Here is a 20,497-nt window from a genome sequence, read left to right on the forward strand (position 1 = left end):
GCATTACAGAAGAAGCTATTTTCAATTTTAAAACAGATTATAATTTTAAATATTCAATGAAAGCTAAAGGGTTTATTTCCAGTACATATAAATTAATGAATTAAGATCCATATTTCATGCAATGAAGACTTTCCTAGATATGTTTTAGAGATTCCTAACAATAATTTGCAAATTTAGGATGTGTTTGGCTATTTTGGAATAGCCTCTGTAAGTTCTTCCACACTATGTGAGTCTAGGGTCTTCCTTCAGTGTTTCTTGGCCCCTTACACTTTCTCTTCCTGCAACTTATGGATCAGATGTTTGCTGTCATCTTCTGCCTCAAAGTTATGTCTGCTTGCTTTCACCCATGTTACCAGCCATGATGTTCATGAATTAACCTTCTGAAACTGAAAGAAAGCTCCCAATTAAAATCATTTTTACTAACGTTGCCATGACCACAGTGTTTAATCACAAAAATAGAACAGTAGCTAAGATATGCATTTCTGACAAAGAAGCATATCACATTAAAGAACGGGTGATAAATGATCCAAAGCTCTAGGAAAACAGAGTACAAGCATGTCAGATCCAAGCTCTTAATATTCTGTTCAAGAGTATGCCTCAGTTAGCTCAAAATTTTCACTGCACCCAGTTTCTAATGGTCTGTGATCTGCTGTGATACTAACAGGCCTTTAACACAATGGCTTTTGATGTATATTTTAGATCCTTATTAGAGCACATGTAAGATTCTTCAGTTTTTAATCTTACTAAATCCAAGAATCAAGTAAAATTTTAAGTATAGTTGGTCAAAACCTCAAAAATACATTGAAAAATAAAGAATACTGTTTATATTTGCAATACTTTAGCTGCAAAAAAATCTCTGTGAGTTCGAGGCCAGCCTGGTTTACAAGAGCTAGTTCCAGGACAGGCTCCAAAGCTACACAGAGAAACCCAGTCTCAAAAAAAAAAAAAAAAAAGAAAGAAAAAAAAAAAGAACCCAACAAAATGAACAAACAAAAAAAACAACTTTTTTGGTGCTTATAAGTTGTCAATATGTATTTAGGAGGAGTAACAGCATATGTTAAAATCTACTTTCCTCAAATACTCTACTAGATATAATGGTTCATTTCAATTTATTAGAAAATAAAAAATAAAAATTATTACTATGTATATATCATCATAATGTTTTTAAAATAAAGGCCAGTATATTTGAAATACAGAGATTTTTCTACGCAAAAAGACTAGTAAGTGTCATCATATTCCGAAGCTCATGTTCTCTAATCCGTTGGTTAGAAAATCATGTCTTTTCTAAAAGTATAAAAATCCAGAAAGAAGAGTCACAGTGGACAAAGAAAACTACTGAGGTATAAGAGAAGTTGACAGCCTTTGACTAGTATGTCGGGTGTCTTTCCACCACACTTCACTAATCCCTCAAAGTTAATTACAGAGCGGTGACTAGATAATGTAAAGAGATGGAGCATGGTATTTTTCTAGCACAATTAAGATTTTATTTTGTCCTTTTAACATTTCCAGTGTATTCTAATGAATCCTGCTCTAGGCATTAACAAGGAGTTTGTAGTTTTAGTCTGGTAGCGGGGGTCAAGTGAACCACTGACTCCCAGGACTACTCACGGCTGACCTGAATTGTCTAATTCACCAGCAGTGATGAATCAAGACTGATTCTCCCATGAAGCCCTGTTTCTTTTTGTTTAAAGCAATTTACTGAACACCATTCTCCTGGGTAAAATCCCCATCTCAAATAGAATGCTCAAGCTTTCTAGGGCATTGATTTTTTTTATAGCTATCAAAAGTTTGTTTAAAAATAATAAAAAAATGAAAACTTCTGATGACCACTTTGAGTGGGATTGAAATGCGCATTTTCCCCAGCTTTAGAACCTTCTGTCCATTCACCCTTGGCAGCTGACCCAGTTCATTTGTAGAGTACAAAAAAGTCATTGTGTGAGTAGCATGACATATTAAATAAAGACCTGGCCAAGGGCAATTTAGCTATTTCCTACTTTAAAACCTTGATAAAATGCCCCCTCTCTTTTTTCTCTTATTGGAACCCTCAAATGTGACTTACTTTGTGGTCTACTTAGGAGAATGTAGAGAAAAAGTAACAAAAATGTCCAGCAGTATAAAAAGACAACTCTCCATTCTTTGGCTAAATCAACTCATCAACAATCAGTAGCACACAAATGTTTTATATATTTTTTTTCCTTGCTGGTTTACATACTTAGTGACACCAGAAGAAATGACAGGTGAATGAGATAGGATCTGGTCAAATTATTTTAAGTATTGCAGACTTTCTTGACAAATAAAAAAGTGAAATTAAAAAGGAAATAAATATTACTAATAATTATTTTTGGCAAAAATTGCCCTATAAAACATTAATATTTCATAACATCAAACACCTTTGTTTCAAATTCATATTTAAGTGAACATTTAAAATTAAACTTAACTTTCCTAAAAATGTATCTGTAGTAATTATCATTGCTTGTAAAATAAAAAAGATAAATATGTATATTTATGTGTCCATATACCTCTGTGGTAGTGATGAAATATATTCTGTAGTTTGGCTATATATTTCTATAATAGTTGACTTCTCAGTTCACTCTGACTGACCACTGACCACAGACACATAATTCCATGACAAATAAAATATGAAATAACTATCATCTTGCTTAGTAGTTAATATAGCCTAAAAGCTGCCTTTCCCTTCTAGATGAATGTTTTTAAATTTCTAATTCAATTAACTAAGTAGAAAATTTACCCACATGCTCATCAATTTCTAAAACCCAGTGATTAAGCTCACTGCTGTCTTTCATCCTGTGTGTGATTCTAAAGGACTTCATTATTCTATCCAAAACAAAATTGACGAAAGCTCTTAGGCATGTCTAAGTTCTTCACCTGGAATCTCATTTATTACTGCTGCATTAAATATATGTGTACAGAGTGCATTGCCTATGCTACAGAGAACTGCTACATCTGTGTGTCTCAGTATATGTAAGCTATGTTTTTCTGTGCTGATTTTGATTCTGACTCAAAGACAAGAATAGCCAAACACTTACACACAAGGAATTCAAAATTACTGCATATAGACGTAGCTTACTGTTAATTGTAGATTACATGAATTGTTTGCAAGGAGTTCTTAGAAGCTCTACCTACCCTATCACCTCTACAAAATTCCTGGGAAATGCGGCTCAATGAAACGAGCTAGAATCTTTACATCACAGAGTGAGAATGCCAAGAAATACACGGAGAATAAGTGATTATCTAGCTCTCTCAAACTTAATTTGATGAAAGGTTTTAAGGTCATCAGCTCTAGATATCTGAAGTCAAAAAATGCCCTTACAAAGCAAACACACATCTTGAAAATGATGGCATACAATTTACTTAGATTCTACTAGATTTCCTGGAGTAAAGGGTAACCTCTGCAGATAGATGTGATGTAACTGCACCCACTGAACAGCTGCTAGTGAAAAAAGAACCTAATGAGAGGCCTGCATAGGCAGTGGCTTGGTTCAGGCAGGACAGAGGGAGAGAGGAAGAATGTACACAGATCTCTCTGCCTAGACAGAAAAGCGACTCAGAATTGTGGAAGGAAGTGAACATGAGAGCTGAATTACCAGAAGGGAACTTGTTAAGAAAGCCTGTCTGAGCTTGTGACCGCTTCTAGATAGCGCTACAACACAGAAATGCCAGAGGCACAGTAATGTCTTAGGCAGAAGGGGCTAAATAGCCAGAGATTTATAGGAAAGTCGCCTTAACTCCATTTCCTTCTCTAGCTAGTCAATGTGAAGCCATTTCAAGAGCAGGAGAGAAAGTCTGTCTTGAGTCTTGAGTGTGTATAATGTTTGTTCGTTTGTTGTTGTTCCCTTTCTGGTTTGGATGTCCCCTTATTATCACTACTCAGTATTTCCCTTCCTTTAAAAAGAATTAGAGAAACTTACAAACACTTATCTAATATTCCTGTCTACAGTGAGCATTCTCATTATCATGAAAAAAATTAAATAATATAGAAATAATTTTCATTGCCCATGATTTTCTTTATAAGGAAAGGATGAAGTCCCTCTACAGGAATGGCTTAGGATTGAGAATGATTGCCAAGGTCAGCTATAGCTCTTTGGAGGATATTGGGTTTAGACCAGATAAAACTACTTACACACAACCAAATTATCCAAAGCTCAAAGCATAAATAAAATTTAAAAATCATATCCATTCTTCAGATGGATCTTAGTCACATTCCATCATTATTTATTTGTGTTGTTTCTAAAGAATTCTTTAGAAGATAGCATTCCACAAAAATGAATATATACATACATAATACATACATATATACACATATATATTACTTATCATTAACTATATTCCAATGGAGTCTATGTCATGAACTTTTAAATGCTTGTGCTGTAACTTTTTTGCCACCACAGAATATTCCAATAAATATTGCCTTTCAATTATATGTGCACATTTTAAAACCTTTTGATGGCTCATGAAATAAGCCATCATGTTGGCGCATACCACCTAAAGGTCAAAATATCAAACACACCATACTTCATCTATCTCAATGCATCTAACAATAAAAACAGCAAGCACAACCAACTGTCCCTATTTTGCAGAGCAGGGTGACCCTTTAAACAAGTTCCAGCTCACTACTCAACCAGAACAGGCGCAAGCTATGAAGACAGGAAGAGGACTCACCAGAGTTGGGGTCCGAGTTGCCATCTGCTTCGGTCCTCTTGTCCGGAGAGGCTTGGTCGTAGAATTCGTCCTGTGGCTGAACCAGAGGAAGAGGGTGTGAGATCAGGGTTCCACTACCCACCGGCTCGTGGTCTCCCAGACCACTGTCACTGCAGCTTTCCTGGGAGCCGTCCGGGAGGTGAAAGGTAACACGGCGCTGAGACTACAAAGAAGATCACAGGACATGCAGTTAACACTAGATTCTCCACGGCAGAACGTTCATGCTCTGTAGAACACAAATCCAACAAGTATTGCAAATGACACAGGACAACACCAGAGTATGCAAGGCTAGGAATAAAGGGAAGAGTCAGTGATCATCACTTTCGTTGTCTAGGTAATATACAACTGGCAAATTACCAAAATAAACGTCCATCTTTAATAATTTAAGGGCATATAACTAATGTTAAGTGCCAGGCAGTGATGATGCACCTCTTTAATCCCAGCACTCGGGAGGCAGAGATAGCAGATCTCTGTGAGTTCAAGGCCAGCCTGATCTATAAGAGCTACTTCCAGGACAGGCTTCAAAGCTACAGAGAAATCCTATCTCTCACCCCCCCACCCCCCCAAAAACAAATAACAGGAAAAAAAAAAAAAACAAAACAAAACCTAATGTAAAATCTTGGTTAAATGTAACAAAAGCAAGAGAACATACTTATGAGAAAAAAATTTTAAGAAATTCCCAATAAATACACAGACTCATTTGCTTCATGGAACTAAATAGTTCATTAATTCAACATTTCAAGTTTCTTGATTAGGCACTTTGCTTCTGGATACTTTCAGGGTAGTGATCTTGTCAGCAAAGTTCCTTTACCATGGCTGCTTTATAGGCTGACTTTTGAATTTTCCCTCAAACTTTTGGAATAGCATGATACAAATAAGAATGCAGCATAGAAAGGCAATAGTTTATGTTTTATTAAAGTAAGTCCAGAAATAATTAACTAAAATTGCTAATACAAAATTGATGCATATTGAAAAAAAAATAATGTCATTCAAAACTTGAGAAAAACAGAGAGGAAGGGACTAATGAATTATTTCGATCACTGTCTCAGGCTTTACTACTATCCTATGTTTAAAGATATCTCTGTAGAAATGTATTTAGAAGAATGCTTTGGCATCTATTGCACTGCATCCTGAATCAACACAAGAAATGAGCTATGATGCACTTAAAGTTACTTCAGTGAAAGTCAGTGTTTTGGTACAATAAAAGTCTGCATGCTAACACAGACAAGAGTTCAGCTTTCATGTCAATGTGCTTTTGTCTGATATAACCTATGAAATATAAAAATATATGCAGTTACATGGGGGTGAAAATGTAAACTGTAGGGAATTACATATGTTAGTAACTGAGTATTATTGTACTAAAAGAAATTTCCATTCCTTCACAGTCAAAATCTATCCAATATCGTACTATACATGAATACTTTTATTGAGATTAAATGGCATTAATAATACATAGAAATAAACAAAATGCAAATAATGTGCATAATATAGCCATCTCCTAGACTCTAATATTTGTTTATTCAAGAGGTAATTTATGGAGTATATTCAAAGAAACGGGAATGCTGCTCGAGAGAAAATGCAGGAGGCAGGTGCCTTGCAGCCCTATAAAATGCTTTTATAAACTGGCAATAGAACACAGCTTATTTTCTATGAGTCACTGGTTCAAATCCAGGTAAAAGTCATTCTGGAGAAGAGCTGATACCACTTTATTGCTTTTCAATGGCCTATGTGAAATGAGTTGATAGCTCAGTACATTTTTAATGAACTGACACCAACATCCCATAGACTATAATCATAAAAATTACTAATTGTGTCTGATGTAGCACATTTCCCCTTTACACTCTACTATTGGAAGAACATCACTCCTCTTCCAAAGGTTCTAGCGTATGTCTAGGTGAGCTATACAAAAGCAAGGCAGACATGGAAAGAAACTCCTGGTGTGAATCCCACTTTCTAAAACAAATACTATGCTACATTATTTGTTGCTATGTTTCTTCCCAATTGAATTTTAAATGTCAAGGAAAGAACGCTTATTTGTTCATATTTTAACATTCTAAATATACTATAATCTTTTCATGAAAAGTGAATATTAAGGGGATGTAAACTGTCGGCCATTAGACATGATTGTCAGCCATGTTTCTTAACATGATTGTCCAAGAGAAAAGTCCACTGGTGTCAACACGAATAGACTCTTTTTTTTTTTTTTTTTTTTTTTTTTTTGGTTTTTCAAGACAGGGTTTCTCTGTGGTTTTGGAGCCTGTCCTGGCACTAGCTCTTGTAGACCAGGCTGGTCTCGAACTCACAGAGATCTGCCTGCCTCTGCCTCACAAGTGCTGGGATTAAAGACGTGCGCCACCACCACCCGGCTTAGACTCTTAATTATTTACAAACTAATTAATAAGGGATAAAAGCACAAGGCAAAGCTAAGAAATAAATCACTCTGTTATCTAATAATCTCCATATGCATCATGCACATAAAGGAGTCTGTATTTCATTTGTGACAATTGGAAGAAGATCATTATGTTGCTGTAATTATACTATTTTCCCCAGTAAAATATTCCTCAACATTTGCATAATCAGTTATCTCTTACACCAATAAGATATTTGTTATCTTATTGTTATATGTTATATATGTGTGTACATATATGTTAATAGATACAATATTAATATGTGTATATATATTTATTGAGCATCTACTATACATTGGAAAATAATTACATAGAATAACAAAACATTTTCTTCTAAGGCTATTACGTTGAGCTTGATAGACTCCATCTTTTACACATTGCACTGATATTTTATTTTTTGCATTATACATTTATTAGTAATGCAAATTAGTAAATACAAATTTATTTTTTATTTTAAACAAAATACTGTAAGTTTGAATGACAAAAAACTTAAATTTCTTAACTAATAAACTCAAAGCTGTTTAAAACTGATTGGCAGACTTGTGTAATTTTTTTTAGTCTATGGAGGGGTAGGATGTTAATGTACATGCACTAAGAATATGTAAGTGGATACCATGGGTTGAATAAAAATGATCAAGCATACATATTGCTCATTTGTTACCAGGAATATCATTGACAGAATGAACAATATAGATGCCAAGACTGGATCTGAATACATTTCAATACAAGGAGAAGAACAGTGGTGCGTTATGAAAAGAAGTTGTGTTTGTTGTTAAGGAATCAGCAGTGTGTGTTGACCTGCGGAAGTAGAGCAGGTTACCATAGATCTGTTCATTCGGAGTTAGGCCTTATGCTCTGGCTCAGTTAGAGGTATTTTATATAGGATGAAAAAATAATATTGTCTGTCCAATAGGAGCATTGTAAGGTCAGAAATAATCAAACAAGAAGATTTTATGATACAAGATGTATAAACATGCTGCATAAAAAGTTGTAATTGCTCATCGAAACAAATACATTTTATTAAAAAGTATGGTTCTGTCATCATTTAGTTAGTTTTAACAATTATTTCTTTCATTCCCCAAAATTAAGTAATGTAATTTTCATTGAGAAAGAAAACACGTGATTCACAGAATTTAGTTTTTGTCACAGAGGCTGCTTCAGACCCTCCTGCTAAGTAGAGCTTCTTCTAGAGTGAAAGAAACTCCAGGGATAAGGATGAAGCAAAGGACACTGCAGACCACACACTTCTCTTCAGAGAATGGGTTTTGAAAGAATTTCATAGACTCAATTCTAATGTAACATACTATATGTACTTGATTAATTAACATTAGAAAGATATAAATCAACACGATAAATCTTCAGAGAGGACTCTAAATACGCTTTATAAGAGAACTTCTACAGCTATGGTTTCCAATGTGTCCAGTATCAAGTATAAGGAGCTATTTTTAAAAGCCAAGATTCAAAGGAATCCCTCTAGAGATGATAAAGAAGAGGTTTTTAAACACAAATTACTTTTTAGTGGTTCATTTAATTACTTACAACTGCTACGTTGAACTTACTTTCTACTCTCTTTTGGAAGTCCTTATAATAAAACAGTCACACCTATGAAGAATTTAGGCCTATTTTTAATCTGCAAATAATTAGTGATTTAACACAAATTTCTCATCCATCATATTTTTTCTCTTAAAGAAGTAAAGATAAAGTGGTTGTCTTAAATGCCGGAAAACTAGAGTAAAGTTCACAAGATATAAGCTCATTCAAAAAACTTTTCCTAATATTAATTAATTTATTCACTGAACAATTATTTCAGTCCATGAATAGGAGATTTTCACTGCATTTTTTTTAAAGAATCAGATTGTTCTTTCATCAGAACAATAAAGTGTGTTCATGAACAATAACCCAAGCATGGAAAAACAGGGGGAGTATTTTCTGAGTATTTGGTTTCAAAATAATCCACACTAGTTTCCTGACATAAAATTAAATCTATTGTTAATCAAAAACAACAGTAATAAACATGTGCTAGAAGAGTAATACAGAGTGTTAGAGTAGGCTAGCATTGTTGCAAATATGACAAAAACTTTTTACCTTACATGTCATTCAACTTTTGTAACTAAGAGTTAGAGAATGATAAGAACATCAGGAGCTGTCAACAATATCAGAACTGGGTAGTTTTTTGGGGAATGTAGACACTTGATACATTATGAACTTACAATAGAAATTTCCTGAGTCCGTGGAAGTGAACGAGGCATTTTTCTGGCACTATAAATGGGACAGACAGACCATCAGGAGGACTATTTAGTCCGCCAGCCAAGCACTTTTCTAAGGTCCTCTTTCTTTCTGCTTCATGCTGGCTGCTTGGAGAGACAGCAAAGAAAAGGGTGCAACACCGCCAACAGGCGTCACCATCTCTGTTCCTTCTTCAACATTCACATCTTTCAGTATTTGAGAGAAAGGAAAATATTTATCTTTGGGAAAAGTGTTTAAGAACTGCTGTAATCAAAGGTGGATTTTTATTATTCAACAAATTAAGAACACATTTTTGAAAACTAAATTTATTAAGCCTAAAGATTAAAAAAAAGAAAGCTTATGATTTCTGGTCACTTAAAGTCATATTGGTAGAGAAAGTGAGCTGCTTGCCTGCGTTGTATTTGCTGTCCTCTTAAGCAATTTGTTATATACAGCTATACACTCTTTCATTTGGAGTGAAAACAGCCACCATTTATTTCTAACTCATTCCACAATTAGCTGTTTTATTTTCAAATTTTTAAATTGCATGGTAGATACTCTCGCTAACTTAAAGGTGATCTCTTTAATATGTAAACGCACTACTGTAAAATGAATTACAGAAAGGAAGGACATGGTGATTTTATGGACTTTGTAACATATTGGGCATATCTTTTAAGATTCTTACTGACAGAAACCCTAATGGAAATGGCCTACAGCAGCATTTCTACTATACTTTAAATTTTAATTCTATTTGATTCTGGTCTAATGAGAGATTTAGGTATTATTTCTCCTTAAAATTATTTTATATATTTGAGAAACCCAAGAAATTTCATTCTTTGAATTCCTTGAGTGTGTAGACTAGATGCTTGAATTTAAATATTTGAAACAAATACAAAACAAAAGAAATATTTCTTTTACATAGTTTTCCCTAGTAGAATGCCATAGAATAGAAAAAGTTTTAAACTGATTTCATGCCTTGGCTGGGGACATGTTCCCTCAGGGTCAAGGCAAAGAGAAAGGATTAAACATGTCACATTGCGGGTTATGATGTTGCAAATATTCTTTAGTTTTTGCTACCTGAGATGCCCTTAACCCATTTCTCACAGTTAAATGCTGCCGAGTAGGAATATAGTATTTTACCAGAGCATTCAAAATATAAAACGACTGCATTAAACCAGAGCAGCTGTTCCTGAATCTACAAGCAGAATTTTTGCATCTATAAATTATATGTACAGAAATGTAGAAAAACAACTCCGCAAGAGTCCTTTCCAATTTCATTTTCTAGTATAAACAAACCCATGTGACAAAGTAGGCTACCCTCATCATATTCACAAAATCAGCATACAAAATAATTGCACCAATTTAATTAGAAATTATAGTAAATTAGGACTGTTATTAAAGTAAACTTATATAAGTCACTAGCAGAAGTGTAGAGTTAAGGGCTGGGGGGAGATTCTTTCTTTGATTAAGGATAGATTACTAATATATATGTCTGACCTATAAATGATAAAAACAAAATTTGGGTCTGATTACTATCCTGTATTTAGAACTCATCTCAGCTACCTTTGTAGAATAAACTAGACACAAGAATTTTTATAAAATTCATCTTGTTAATTATTAGTGTGAAGCAATTTCATAACTCCATTATAGACCATATTTCTAAGTACAAATTATTTTTACAACATAGCTCCAGAAGAATTTTAAGTAATGTCAAACCATGGGGAGGGGCTTGGTCCTATTCCAACTTAATGTGCCAGACTTTGCTGATTCCCTTTGTAGGGGGGCTCACATGTTGAGAGAAGTAAATGGGGGTTGGGCTGGAGGGGAGGAGAGGGGGAACAGGGGTGTAGGTCAGAGGGAAAACTGTGGTTGGAATGTAAAAATAAAAGAAAATAACATGAACCAACATAGAGAAATTAAAGCAAATATATTCAAATATGCATATATATGCTCACAGTTTTATTCTTCTTTGTGTGTTCAGAATAGTCTCATGATCATAATTACCTACTAATAATGCAAACTACAAATTCAAAATATTTGAAGACATAACATACTACAGAAAAAAATAAACAGAGTAATAGAAGTCTTCAAGAAATTTTGTTAGTTCACATTTATGTTGTCCAGAGGGTTTCTAAAATGATTATTTCCATATAAAATGTGGAATCTAGTTAAATGTGTTATCCAGTTGAAAATCTTTTTCTCACTATTTCAATTTGATTTTATTAAGTATTTCATATTTGTGTAGTTGAAAAAACTTTAAGACTCTTTGAGAATCACTGAAGACATTGAAGTTTCATTGCAATATTATATTATACTTAATATAATATTCATCTGTTACTGTCAGAACTTGCATGACAGGTGACCAAAAGTTACTACTATATTCTCTTTGTGAAAAAAAAAAGAAGAGAAAAAAGGAAAATTGCACTGTGAATGGATTGATTTTCACAACATACCTGAGTAGCCAGCCTAAGGCTCAAGAAAATAACTACTGATGACCTGAATAATGATTTAGGACAGTATCAAAGTGATGAGCCAATGGATTTAATCCTGCCCACCAAACTAATGTGTGGGAAAATATTAATTACCATAGAAATAAAAGATCGTCAGTCATAACGCAGAAAATATAAGTACGATACAAATATAAAAATATGTATAGATTGAATCATAAGAGTGACATTATTCAATAAATATTGAGTCACCTTCTTCAGGATCTGCCGAAAGTGTTTTACAAAAAAGTTGATAAAATTGAGAAGGTAGAAGAAATGAGGCAGATATGGGAGTGCTTTCTTTGTACATCAATACCATAGCAAAAAAATATTTCATTTGATCTTATAATTATTATAATGCCAATAACTTAAAATGTAGGTAATAATGGTAGATGAATGATGATAGGATAGATAAACAATGTTATGAATATGTACAGTTTGTATAATATTTATAGATTTTAAAGTTAAGTCAAGAATATAACATTTTCCCATAATATTCGCGGTCCGTACATTAGTGCTTGTAAATAAATACGTGATATGCTACAAAGTTATTTTCAAACACTAATAATGACAAGCATACTATGTGCTTTGTTGTGTATGGGAACATAGTTACTCATCCTTAGAGTGTAAGTTTAAAAATGTAGCAGAATTAATTAATAAGATATTTATTTATTTTTGATGAAGTAAAGTATAAACCCACTGTTGAGCAGGAGAAACTTTAAATTAATATAGATGAATTTTGATACTACAGGTTGCATTAAAATTGTCTTTGAGTGGAAATAATTGTCTCCACTTGCACACATGTAGAGACCGAAGATAAAAGTCTTTTTTCTTAAATCTTTTTCTACTTTTATTTACAATAGAGTCTTCAAAAGGGTGATAAAAACAAGAGAAAAAATAACAGTTAATACTTAGAAAATAGTATTTTGTAGAGTTTAGAATATATCTTTGTCGATGGGTGTGGTTCCCTTGTTCATCCCAGTCACCTGACTAGCTTAACTCCCAAAATACTCACATAAAAACTCTATTCATTTAAACACTGCCTAGCCCATTATCTCTAACTTCTTATAGGCTAACTCTTATGTCTTGATTTAACCCACTTCTATTAAATCTATGTATTGCCACATGACTGTAGCTTACCAGCAAGATTTTAACCAGCATCTGTCTCAGGCAGAAGCTCCATGGCGTCTACCTGTCTGTCCTTCTTCCCAGCATTCAGTTCTGTCTTTTCCATGCCTACCTAAGTTCTGCCCTATCAAAAGGCCAAGGCAGTTTCTCTATTCAAACAATGAAAGCAATACATAAACAGAAGGACCTCCTACACCATATCTTATAAAAATCAATATACTAAAATTCTAAAAGTCTTTACTTAAATTCAAAAGAACACTGATTTTTATACCATCCTTCCAACTTCTGTACACTTAGTATTGGTTTAATCATAGTATAGAACAAAAGATGGAAATTTTCTGAAATTTGTGGCTTTGTAATGGTTTGAGAGTGTAGGTAATGTTATTTAAGATATCTTCAAGGTTTCACATTTTTTATTTTCACTGATTATATTCTGTTATTTAAGTTTTGATGTGGGTATTGTATTGTGTGTGTTAATTTTACTTGTGAGTGTAACTATGTAAACATATACTACATATGCATGTGCACATGTGTTTGCATGCATGTAAAGATCTAAAGCAGAACATATATTTTTTTGGGGGGGAGTCTTTCACTGAAACTGAAGGTCATTGTTACTGAAATGTTTCCTGACCTATACTTTCCAGGATGGCCCAAGCATCGACCCCCTTTCTGGAGTAACACACAGTCACCATCATGCATGTCACCGGCTTTTATTTGGTTTTGGGAATTCTAGACTCATATCCTTATGCTTGCTTAGCAGATACTCTAGGAAGGATACATCTCCACAGACACTGGTTTTATTTTCTGAAGTAGTTAAAATATATGTTTTTGTCATTTGTTATTTATGGAGGGTAGGTAATAATGATAATATTAGGCATTAAAATTGTATTTGAGGATCATTGTAAAAGTGATATCCCAAAGTACTTTAAAGAAAGACAGCATTAAGTTTAGTTATGAAAAAAGGAGAATTTGAAGGGTAGTCCTCTTCTTAATTCATAGCTTTTGATACATTTAAATCAAACTCAATCTTCTCTCAGTTTATATGGACGAATGTTCTTTTTGGATCATAAATTTAGCAGTAATACTGAAGGTTGAATAAGATGAGATGAATAGTTACAGACTTCACAAGAGGTTTAGAATTATAGAAATCTGAGAAAACTCTATAAGAAATTTTCCAACATACATGTTGAACAGAAAATTTCAGCTATAGAAATATTATATAAATATTTCTGAAGGTGTTGTTAAATACTAATAGGTACAATATAAAGTCTAGATGTTTTATAAGCTGTAGGAATTATGTTTGAAGTCTTGTGTGCTCTGTAAAATATGTCATATCACCAACTCTCCTAGTACCAAAGCCTTATAATGATCATAAGAAAACAGAGACACTGAGCTAGCTGAAATAAACATGAGCAAGGTTTTATATATCTTTCCTCTTGGGTTCAATAGTCTTTGTTCTAAACAGTCTAAGTAGCTGGACTTTATTTCAAATAATAATAAAAAAGAAAATCACTCTTATTGAAGACAGTCACTGTGGTTTTGAGCCTCATATTTGAAACAAAAATCACTCTTACATCTCAGTGATAATAGCTTCTTGCCCTGTGGCTTTTTAATCTTCTCTTTGACAACATTACTGAGTCACCAATCTCAGTTATTGGATCGTTGGGGATAATTTGTATCCCCAAACATAAATACAGTATTCAAACCTGTGTTGAATTCTTTTGCATGTAGAACCTTATTTACATGTTAGTTGAGTCTATAAAATAATAAGAAATACTCAGGAAAATAAATGCAGTTCTTATATATTCTACAACTTGTCCTTATAACTAAGGTAAGTATAGCTCTCAGTCCTCATCAAATAAACATCATTGCATAGTATATGGACATCATTCCATAAACAACTAGGCACATTGCAAGCGTCGATATATATATATATATATATATATATATATATATATATATATATATGCACACACATATACACACACACACACACACATATATATACACACATATACATTTCTCAGCTTGGACTTAAGTCTCAGGAAACCTCATGAATGAGGGGAGTTAAAGACTAGGCTGACCACATAAGATCCTAACAGAAGCAATATCAATAAACATACAAATGAGAAATGGGAGAAATATCACAGGTACCACTACTGGGGAAAAAAATACAGACAACTAATGACTGCTTAGAGGGAGAATTAACATATCTCAGGGATAACTCTGCTATTTGGTTGTTAAATACAAAGTGGTAAGCCCTGAAACAATATATTGCATGGACAACAAAAACAGATTCAAGAGGTTTTATTTAAATATTTCTCCATATATGTGTGTGTGTATGTTTGTGTGTATATATGTATATGATAGTGATTATGAAAAGAGGCCACCAATTTGAAAGCAAGTGAAAGTGGATATGGGAGAGCTTGAGAGAAGAAAAGGAAGGAGGAAGTGATTGATATAATTATATTTTAATTAAAATATTTTTAAAATGTAGAGAGAATGCCCACAAAGAATGTACTCTAAAGTGGACGTAGCAATACAGATGCTAAAGCTACAAATATTTCAGCAATGTTTCAAAGACAATAAAGTATAAATTAATTTGAGTCTAAGATGCAACAATTATGTATAGAAATGCCTTCTGTATTTTTCTAGGGTTCTTTGTGCACTATATTTCACAACAAATAATGTAAAGAAATAGTCCAACAACAACGTAGAATTTACACTACACTATAATTTAGCCTATGTATAAGAATTCATGAAAAATAATTCAGGCTGTCACTTAAAAAGTACAGCTCCAGAATTTTATATTTTAAGTCTTCAAATATATGTTTTCTAAAATGATATATGAGTTAGAAGCTTAGATTGTCTTTTTCAGTCAAATTATCATAGTCCGCAATTGTAAATACATGTTACTGAAATAGTAGGAGAGACGTTATAAGATGTGTTTACTGGGACAATAAAGGTAGGGCTGCTATGTTGGTAATCAAACACTTTTCAAACAGGACTGAGGAGAATATTCATATCTTATACTATAACCCTATAGTTACATCTAAAATAAACAACAAAAAGGGGGGACTATTAAAAAAATAAAGCTGCTGAAGTCACATATCCCAGTAGGAAATTTCCAGCTGTTGCTTTGCTAAATGATCAAGTTGTACCCATCAAATTTCCTTTTAAGTTGTGTTACTTACTCCTGTACACTGAAACTATTGCCAGCTTTGATCGGAGAGAACTTTATTTTGCAATGGACCATAGTAACTAAGACTTATAATTACTCAGAGCATTGAGAACAATTGTCTGTTGAATTCTCTTCCTTAAATGGAACAAACAAAACACTCCACCAGTACTCAGGAAACATCACATAACAAAAGACAAAAAAAGGTGAAGAAGTATCCTCTCCAACTTGTTTTTCAGTCATGGTGTTTTAGCACAGCAGTGGAAACCCTAAGAGTGTGTGTGTGTGTGTGTGTGTGTGTGTGTGTGTGTGTGTACACATACAAACATACATATATACATACATACATATATACATATATATCACAATATAATAAATTATTTTCGTTTAAGCTTTAATATTTATGAAACTGAGCAATAGGGCTGGAGAGATGGCTCAGAGGTTAAAAGCACTAAATGCTCGTCTAGAGGTTCTGAGTAGTTCAATTTCCAGCAACCACATGGTAGCTCACAATCTTCTATAATGACATTTGGTGCCCACTTCTGGTATACATGCACATATGCAGGCAGAACATTCTATAAATAATAAATAAATCTTAGAAAAAATGACAACAATTTTGAATTATGGTCTTAATGTTAGTAATAGTACAAACTGGTCAGAAAAAGAACATATGAGGGAATTCTGTAGAGTGTATACACATTTTCTATAATCAATCCTTTATATAATAAAGTAAATTGAAAAATTACCAAGGAAGGGAATTACATAGGTTTTACTAAAAAGAAAAGATATTTCAATCCAGTTTCAAATAATTTAGAATATGACAGTTCTGCTATGAGTGTGTACTAGTTAACAATTTGTGTGTCTGTTTATATATTGATAAACTAATTCAGTATTAATTTATGTGTAAGTATCTGATTATTCTGTTATAAATTAAGTAAAATTCTATACATAACTATATGTATTTCAAAAAATATTTCTGCATTCACACTTCTATTATAATATTCGATCAAGTTTTCCTCTTATTTTCTTAGCTCAAACATTATGAACGCTCAAAGATATCCTTAAGGAAACATTTTACCTTCTGTTTAGGCTTAAATCAATTGTGTTGCTTTTACAGAGATAATTCAAAGAGCTGCATGAAGATGCAATGCCATGCTGTACATAACAGAAAACAATTCTGGTCTAGTTCATGTCCTAGCCTGACAGACAGAAGAAGATAGATGATGACACTTTGGGAATTAAAGAAATACCTTTCCTGGAATAGATCATAGAGCTTAATGTGTTTAGAAGGCATCTTATCTCAGCCTTCATACACTGAAAAAGCATACAGAGAATACAGCACAGACGTCTTGTTTATCACTAACTTTCATAGATATGAAAATCTATACGACTTGCATCAGACCTGCAGTTTGGGTGATAACCAAACAAACTTGTCAGTGAATCAGTAGTAGTGCCTAAGAAACTGTGTTAGAAAAGTAGTATTTTTGGGCAAGGATATGATCTTATAACCTTATTCCTACCTACATTTATACATACAATTCCTCTTATAGTTTGCAGGGTAACATTCTTAGAAGAAAGAGTAATTACTCCTGAAGAGGAAAGGATATTCACAACTGAATATTTAAATATAGTTTAGTAATATGTTTCTTATTTATCAATTTCTCTATAAAATTCTAATTTAATATGCATTCTAAATGCATTTCTAAATTTCCAATTATATCCAGGATATTTAAATATTAGGAAAATTACTAGAAGAAAATGATACTTATTCTTCCCTGAACAGCTATCTCTGAAACTATAGCATCAGAATGTCTGTAAAATCTGAATCAGGATGTTTTATGATATACAGTTATGTATCACATGATAATAGGAGTATATAATGAGGATTTTTGTTAGGCAATTTCAGCATCATTCAAGCATATAACATATTCTGTATAAATGAAATGGTTGAATCTAAAACCCTCATAAACTACGTGGTACAGATCTCAGGTTATGAACTTGTACAGCATGTTTCTGTGCTTAATACTGTAGGCAGCTATAGCATAATGATTAATTATTAGTGCATTAAAACAAAAAAACTAATATTAAATTTATATGGTAAAAATACAGTGGTCATAGGACACTTTTTATGATTAGAGATTGGAGTTGGTTTTGAATGAGTAGGAACTAAGTGAATAAGACAGCCTAGGTATGACTATATGCTGCTATCAAATATTCGAACACTGAATGTTATATCAATATCAAGTCTATGAATATCACAGGTCTTCAAGGTCAGCAACACCCATGGAGATGTTATCTGTTGGGACAGCACAGTCTTTCTTCTGAGGTCCCAGCTACAGGACCTCTCTGAGTTTCTCCGTTAACAGGCACAGGTAACAGAACTCAAAGGTTTGCCCAGGACTCTAAACCTCTGCACTCTATAACATCTTATAAAAGATGCTATTTTAAGTGTGCAAGCATATCTACTCAAATTGTTTATTTCCCTTCTCATTGAAATTCTGAAGAGTCCTAATGTCCAATAAAATCACTCTTTTTAAGATTTATTTATTTATTTATAACACAGTCTCTGTCTGCATGTATACTTACATGCCAGAAGCTGGTACTCATTATAGATGGTTGTGAGCCACCATGTGGTTGCTGGGAACCGAACTCAGGACCACTGGAAGAGCAGCTAGTGCTCTTAACCTCTGAGCCATCTCTTTAGTCTCCTAAAATCACTCTTAATGAAACATATAACACCTTTGAAAGCTGAGGGTCTTTGCCTTCAAAATATATATGGAACTAGTAAATGTGTAAAAAGTTTACTTTCATGTCTTCATGTAAATCATCTGTGTTATACAGGTATTTTTCATTGTCTATTGCCTGCCCCAATCAGATTTACATTTTTGTGACAGAAAATTTGGATTTCATTATACTTATACAGTTAAGTGATGACCGAAGCTTCATCTTGGGCTACATGTATTGCCATTCTTATATGGCCAAGAAAGAGTCCTAACAATAAGTCAAAAGCTTTCTAGAGCTCTCTACTCGGTTTTCAACAAAAGAATTAGCCTTCTTCCTTTCAGGAACTCTGATACTGGAAACTTTCTTTGTCACACATAACAGTCATTTCACTCAAGAGCTTTCCTCAAGTAAGTTAAATGAATAGAAGAAGTAATTACACACGTAGTTGGTGCTATGATGGACAAACTCAAGGTATAGTAGAAATAAACACTTGATATAGAAATAAAAGTCAAGCCTGGAATGTATTAGAAACTTCAAGAAGTTGGAGATGCCAGGGTCATAGAATAACTACAGAGAAAAGATGCAGTCAAGGTGTGGAGCAAGGCTGGAAAGAGAACTGTGTTACAGTAAACCAAGGTGAAAAAAGTTGGAGATCTGAAGATCTCTTTGATATCAGACATTGATATGATGAGTTTGGAGTTTACCCTGCATGTTTTCATTCTTGCTTTGTTCCAGTATTTCCTCTCTATGCTCTCTTTCCTCCCTTTCAGAATGGAAATATAAATTCTGTACCATTATATGTTTTAAGTGTGTGATCTTAACTTTGATATTGACTTGAAGGTAGTTACAATTAAAAGATGTCCAAAAGGTTTAGAAAAAAAAAAAAGAAAAGAAATATCCAAGCTGCATAGGAAAATCTTCAAATAAAGAAAATGGACAATAGTGTCCATGACAATAGTGTCTATTGTCATGCAATTGGGTTGTTACAATTAATAGTGTCAATGGCTTAAAGTTCTTTGCAAACATATAAGTAACAACTTAAGATCAGCATTATAGATGCTTTTGTATGCACTTCTTCATAGACCATAAACACTTTAACTCCATTACAGGTAGAATTCAAGAATGTATTCATTAAGAAAAATATATGTCCAACCCCTGAGTATCTTTTTATTTTTACTGTATCACCTCAAACAAATGTAAATAAAAAATATGTAGTGGTCTTTACCTTTGATGTTAACAATTCTGGGTGTTTAATAATATTTGGAAACACTCACTTTTGTTTCATTTCAACCTTTCTAATTCTGCAGCAATTTAATACATTGCCTCATGTTGTAGCGACCCCAACTATATCATTATCTACTTGCAACTACTTAACTGAAATTTTACTACTTTTAGGAATTGTAATGTAAGTATCTGATATCCTGGGTATCTTATATGTGACCTCTGTGAATAGGTTGTTTGACTCCCATGGGGGTTATGACCGACAGATATGCTAATCTTAGAAAAGTTGGTAATTTGACTTCATTGTATCTGCATTATTATCAAATCTTACATGAATAAAAAATGAGATGTGTTTAACTATGAATAAAACATTCCTCAAAGACAGAGATAGACTTATAACCCCTACT

The 20,497-nt window shown here is 33.2% G+C and overlaps 1 protein-coding gene across 5 annotated transcripts in view; it reads right to left on the reverse strand.

The window, feature by feature from the left end:
* Positions 1-20,497, reverse strand: part of Pcdh9 (protocadherin 9) — an 829,840-nt gene that overhangs the window by 294,928 nt on the left and 514,415 nt on the right. For 3 of the 5 annotated variants that reach the window (XM_041673012.1, XM_041673018.1, XM_041673004.1), the window contains one exon: positions 4,681-4,882. In XM_041673012.1, the coding sequence (XP_041528946.1) occupies positions 4,681-4,882 (202 nt within the window). The remainder of the gene's footprint in view (positions 1-4,680; positions 4,883-20,497) is intronic. The other 2 variants (XM_041673037.1, XM_041673027.1) reach the window with 1 other exon arrangement.

This window comes from Microtus oregoni, unplaced genomic scaffold, assembly GCF_018167655.1.
Source record: "Microtus oregoni isolate MIOR12 unplaced genomic scaffold, Mior012 000001F_ref0000356, whole genome shotgun sequence".
Lineage (NCBI taxonomy): Eukaryota > Metazoa > Chordata > Mammalia > Rodentia > Cricetidae > Microtus > Microtus oregoni.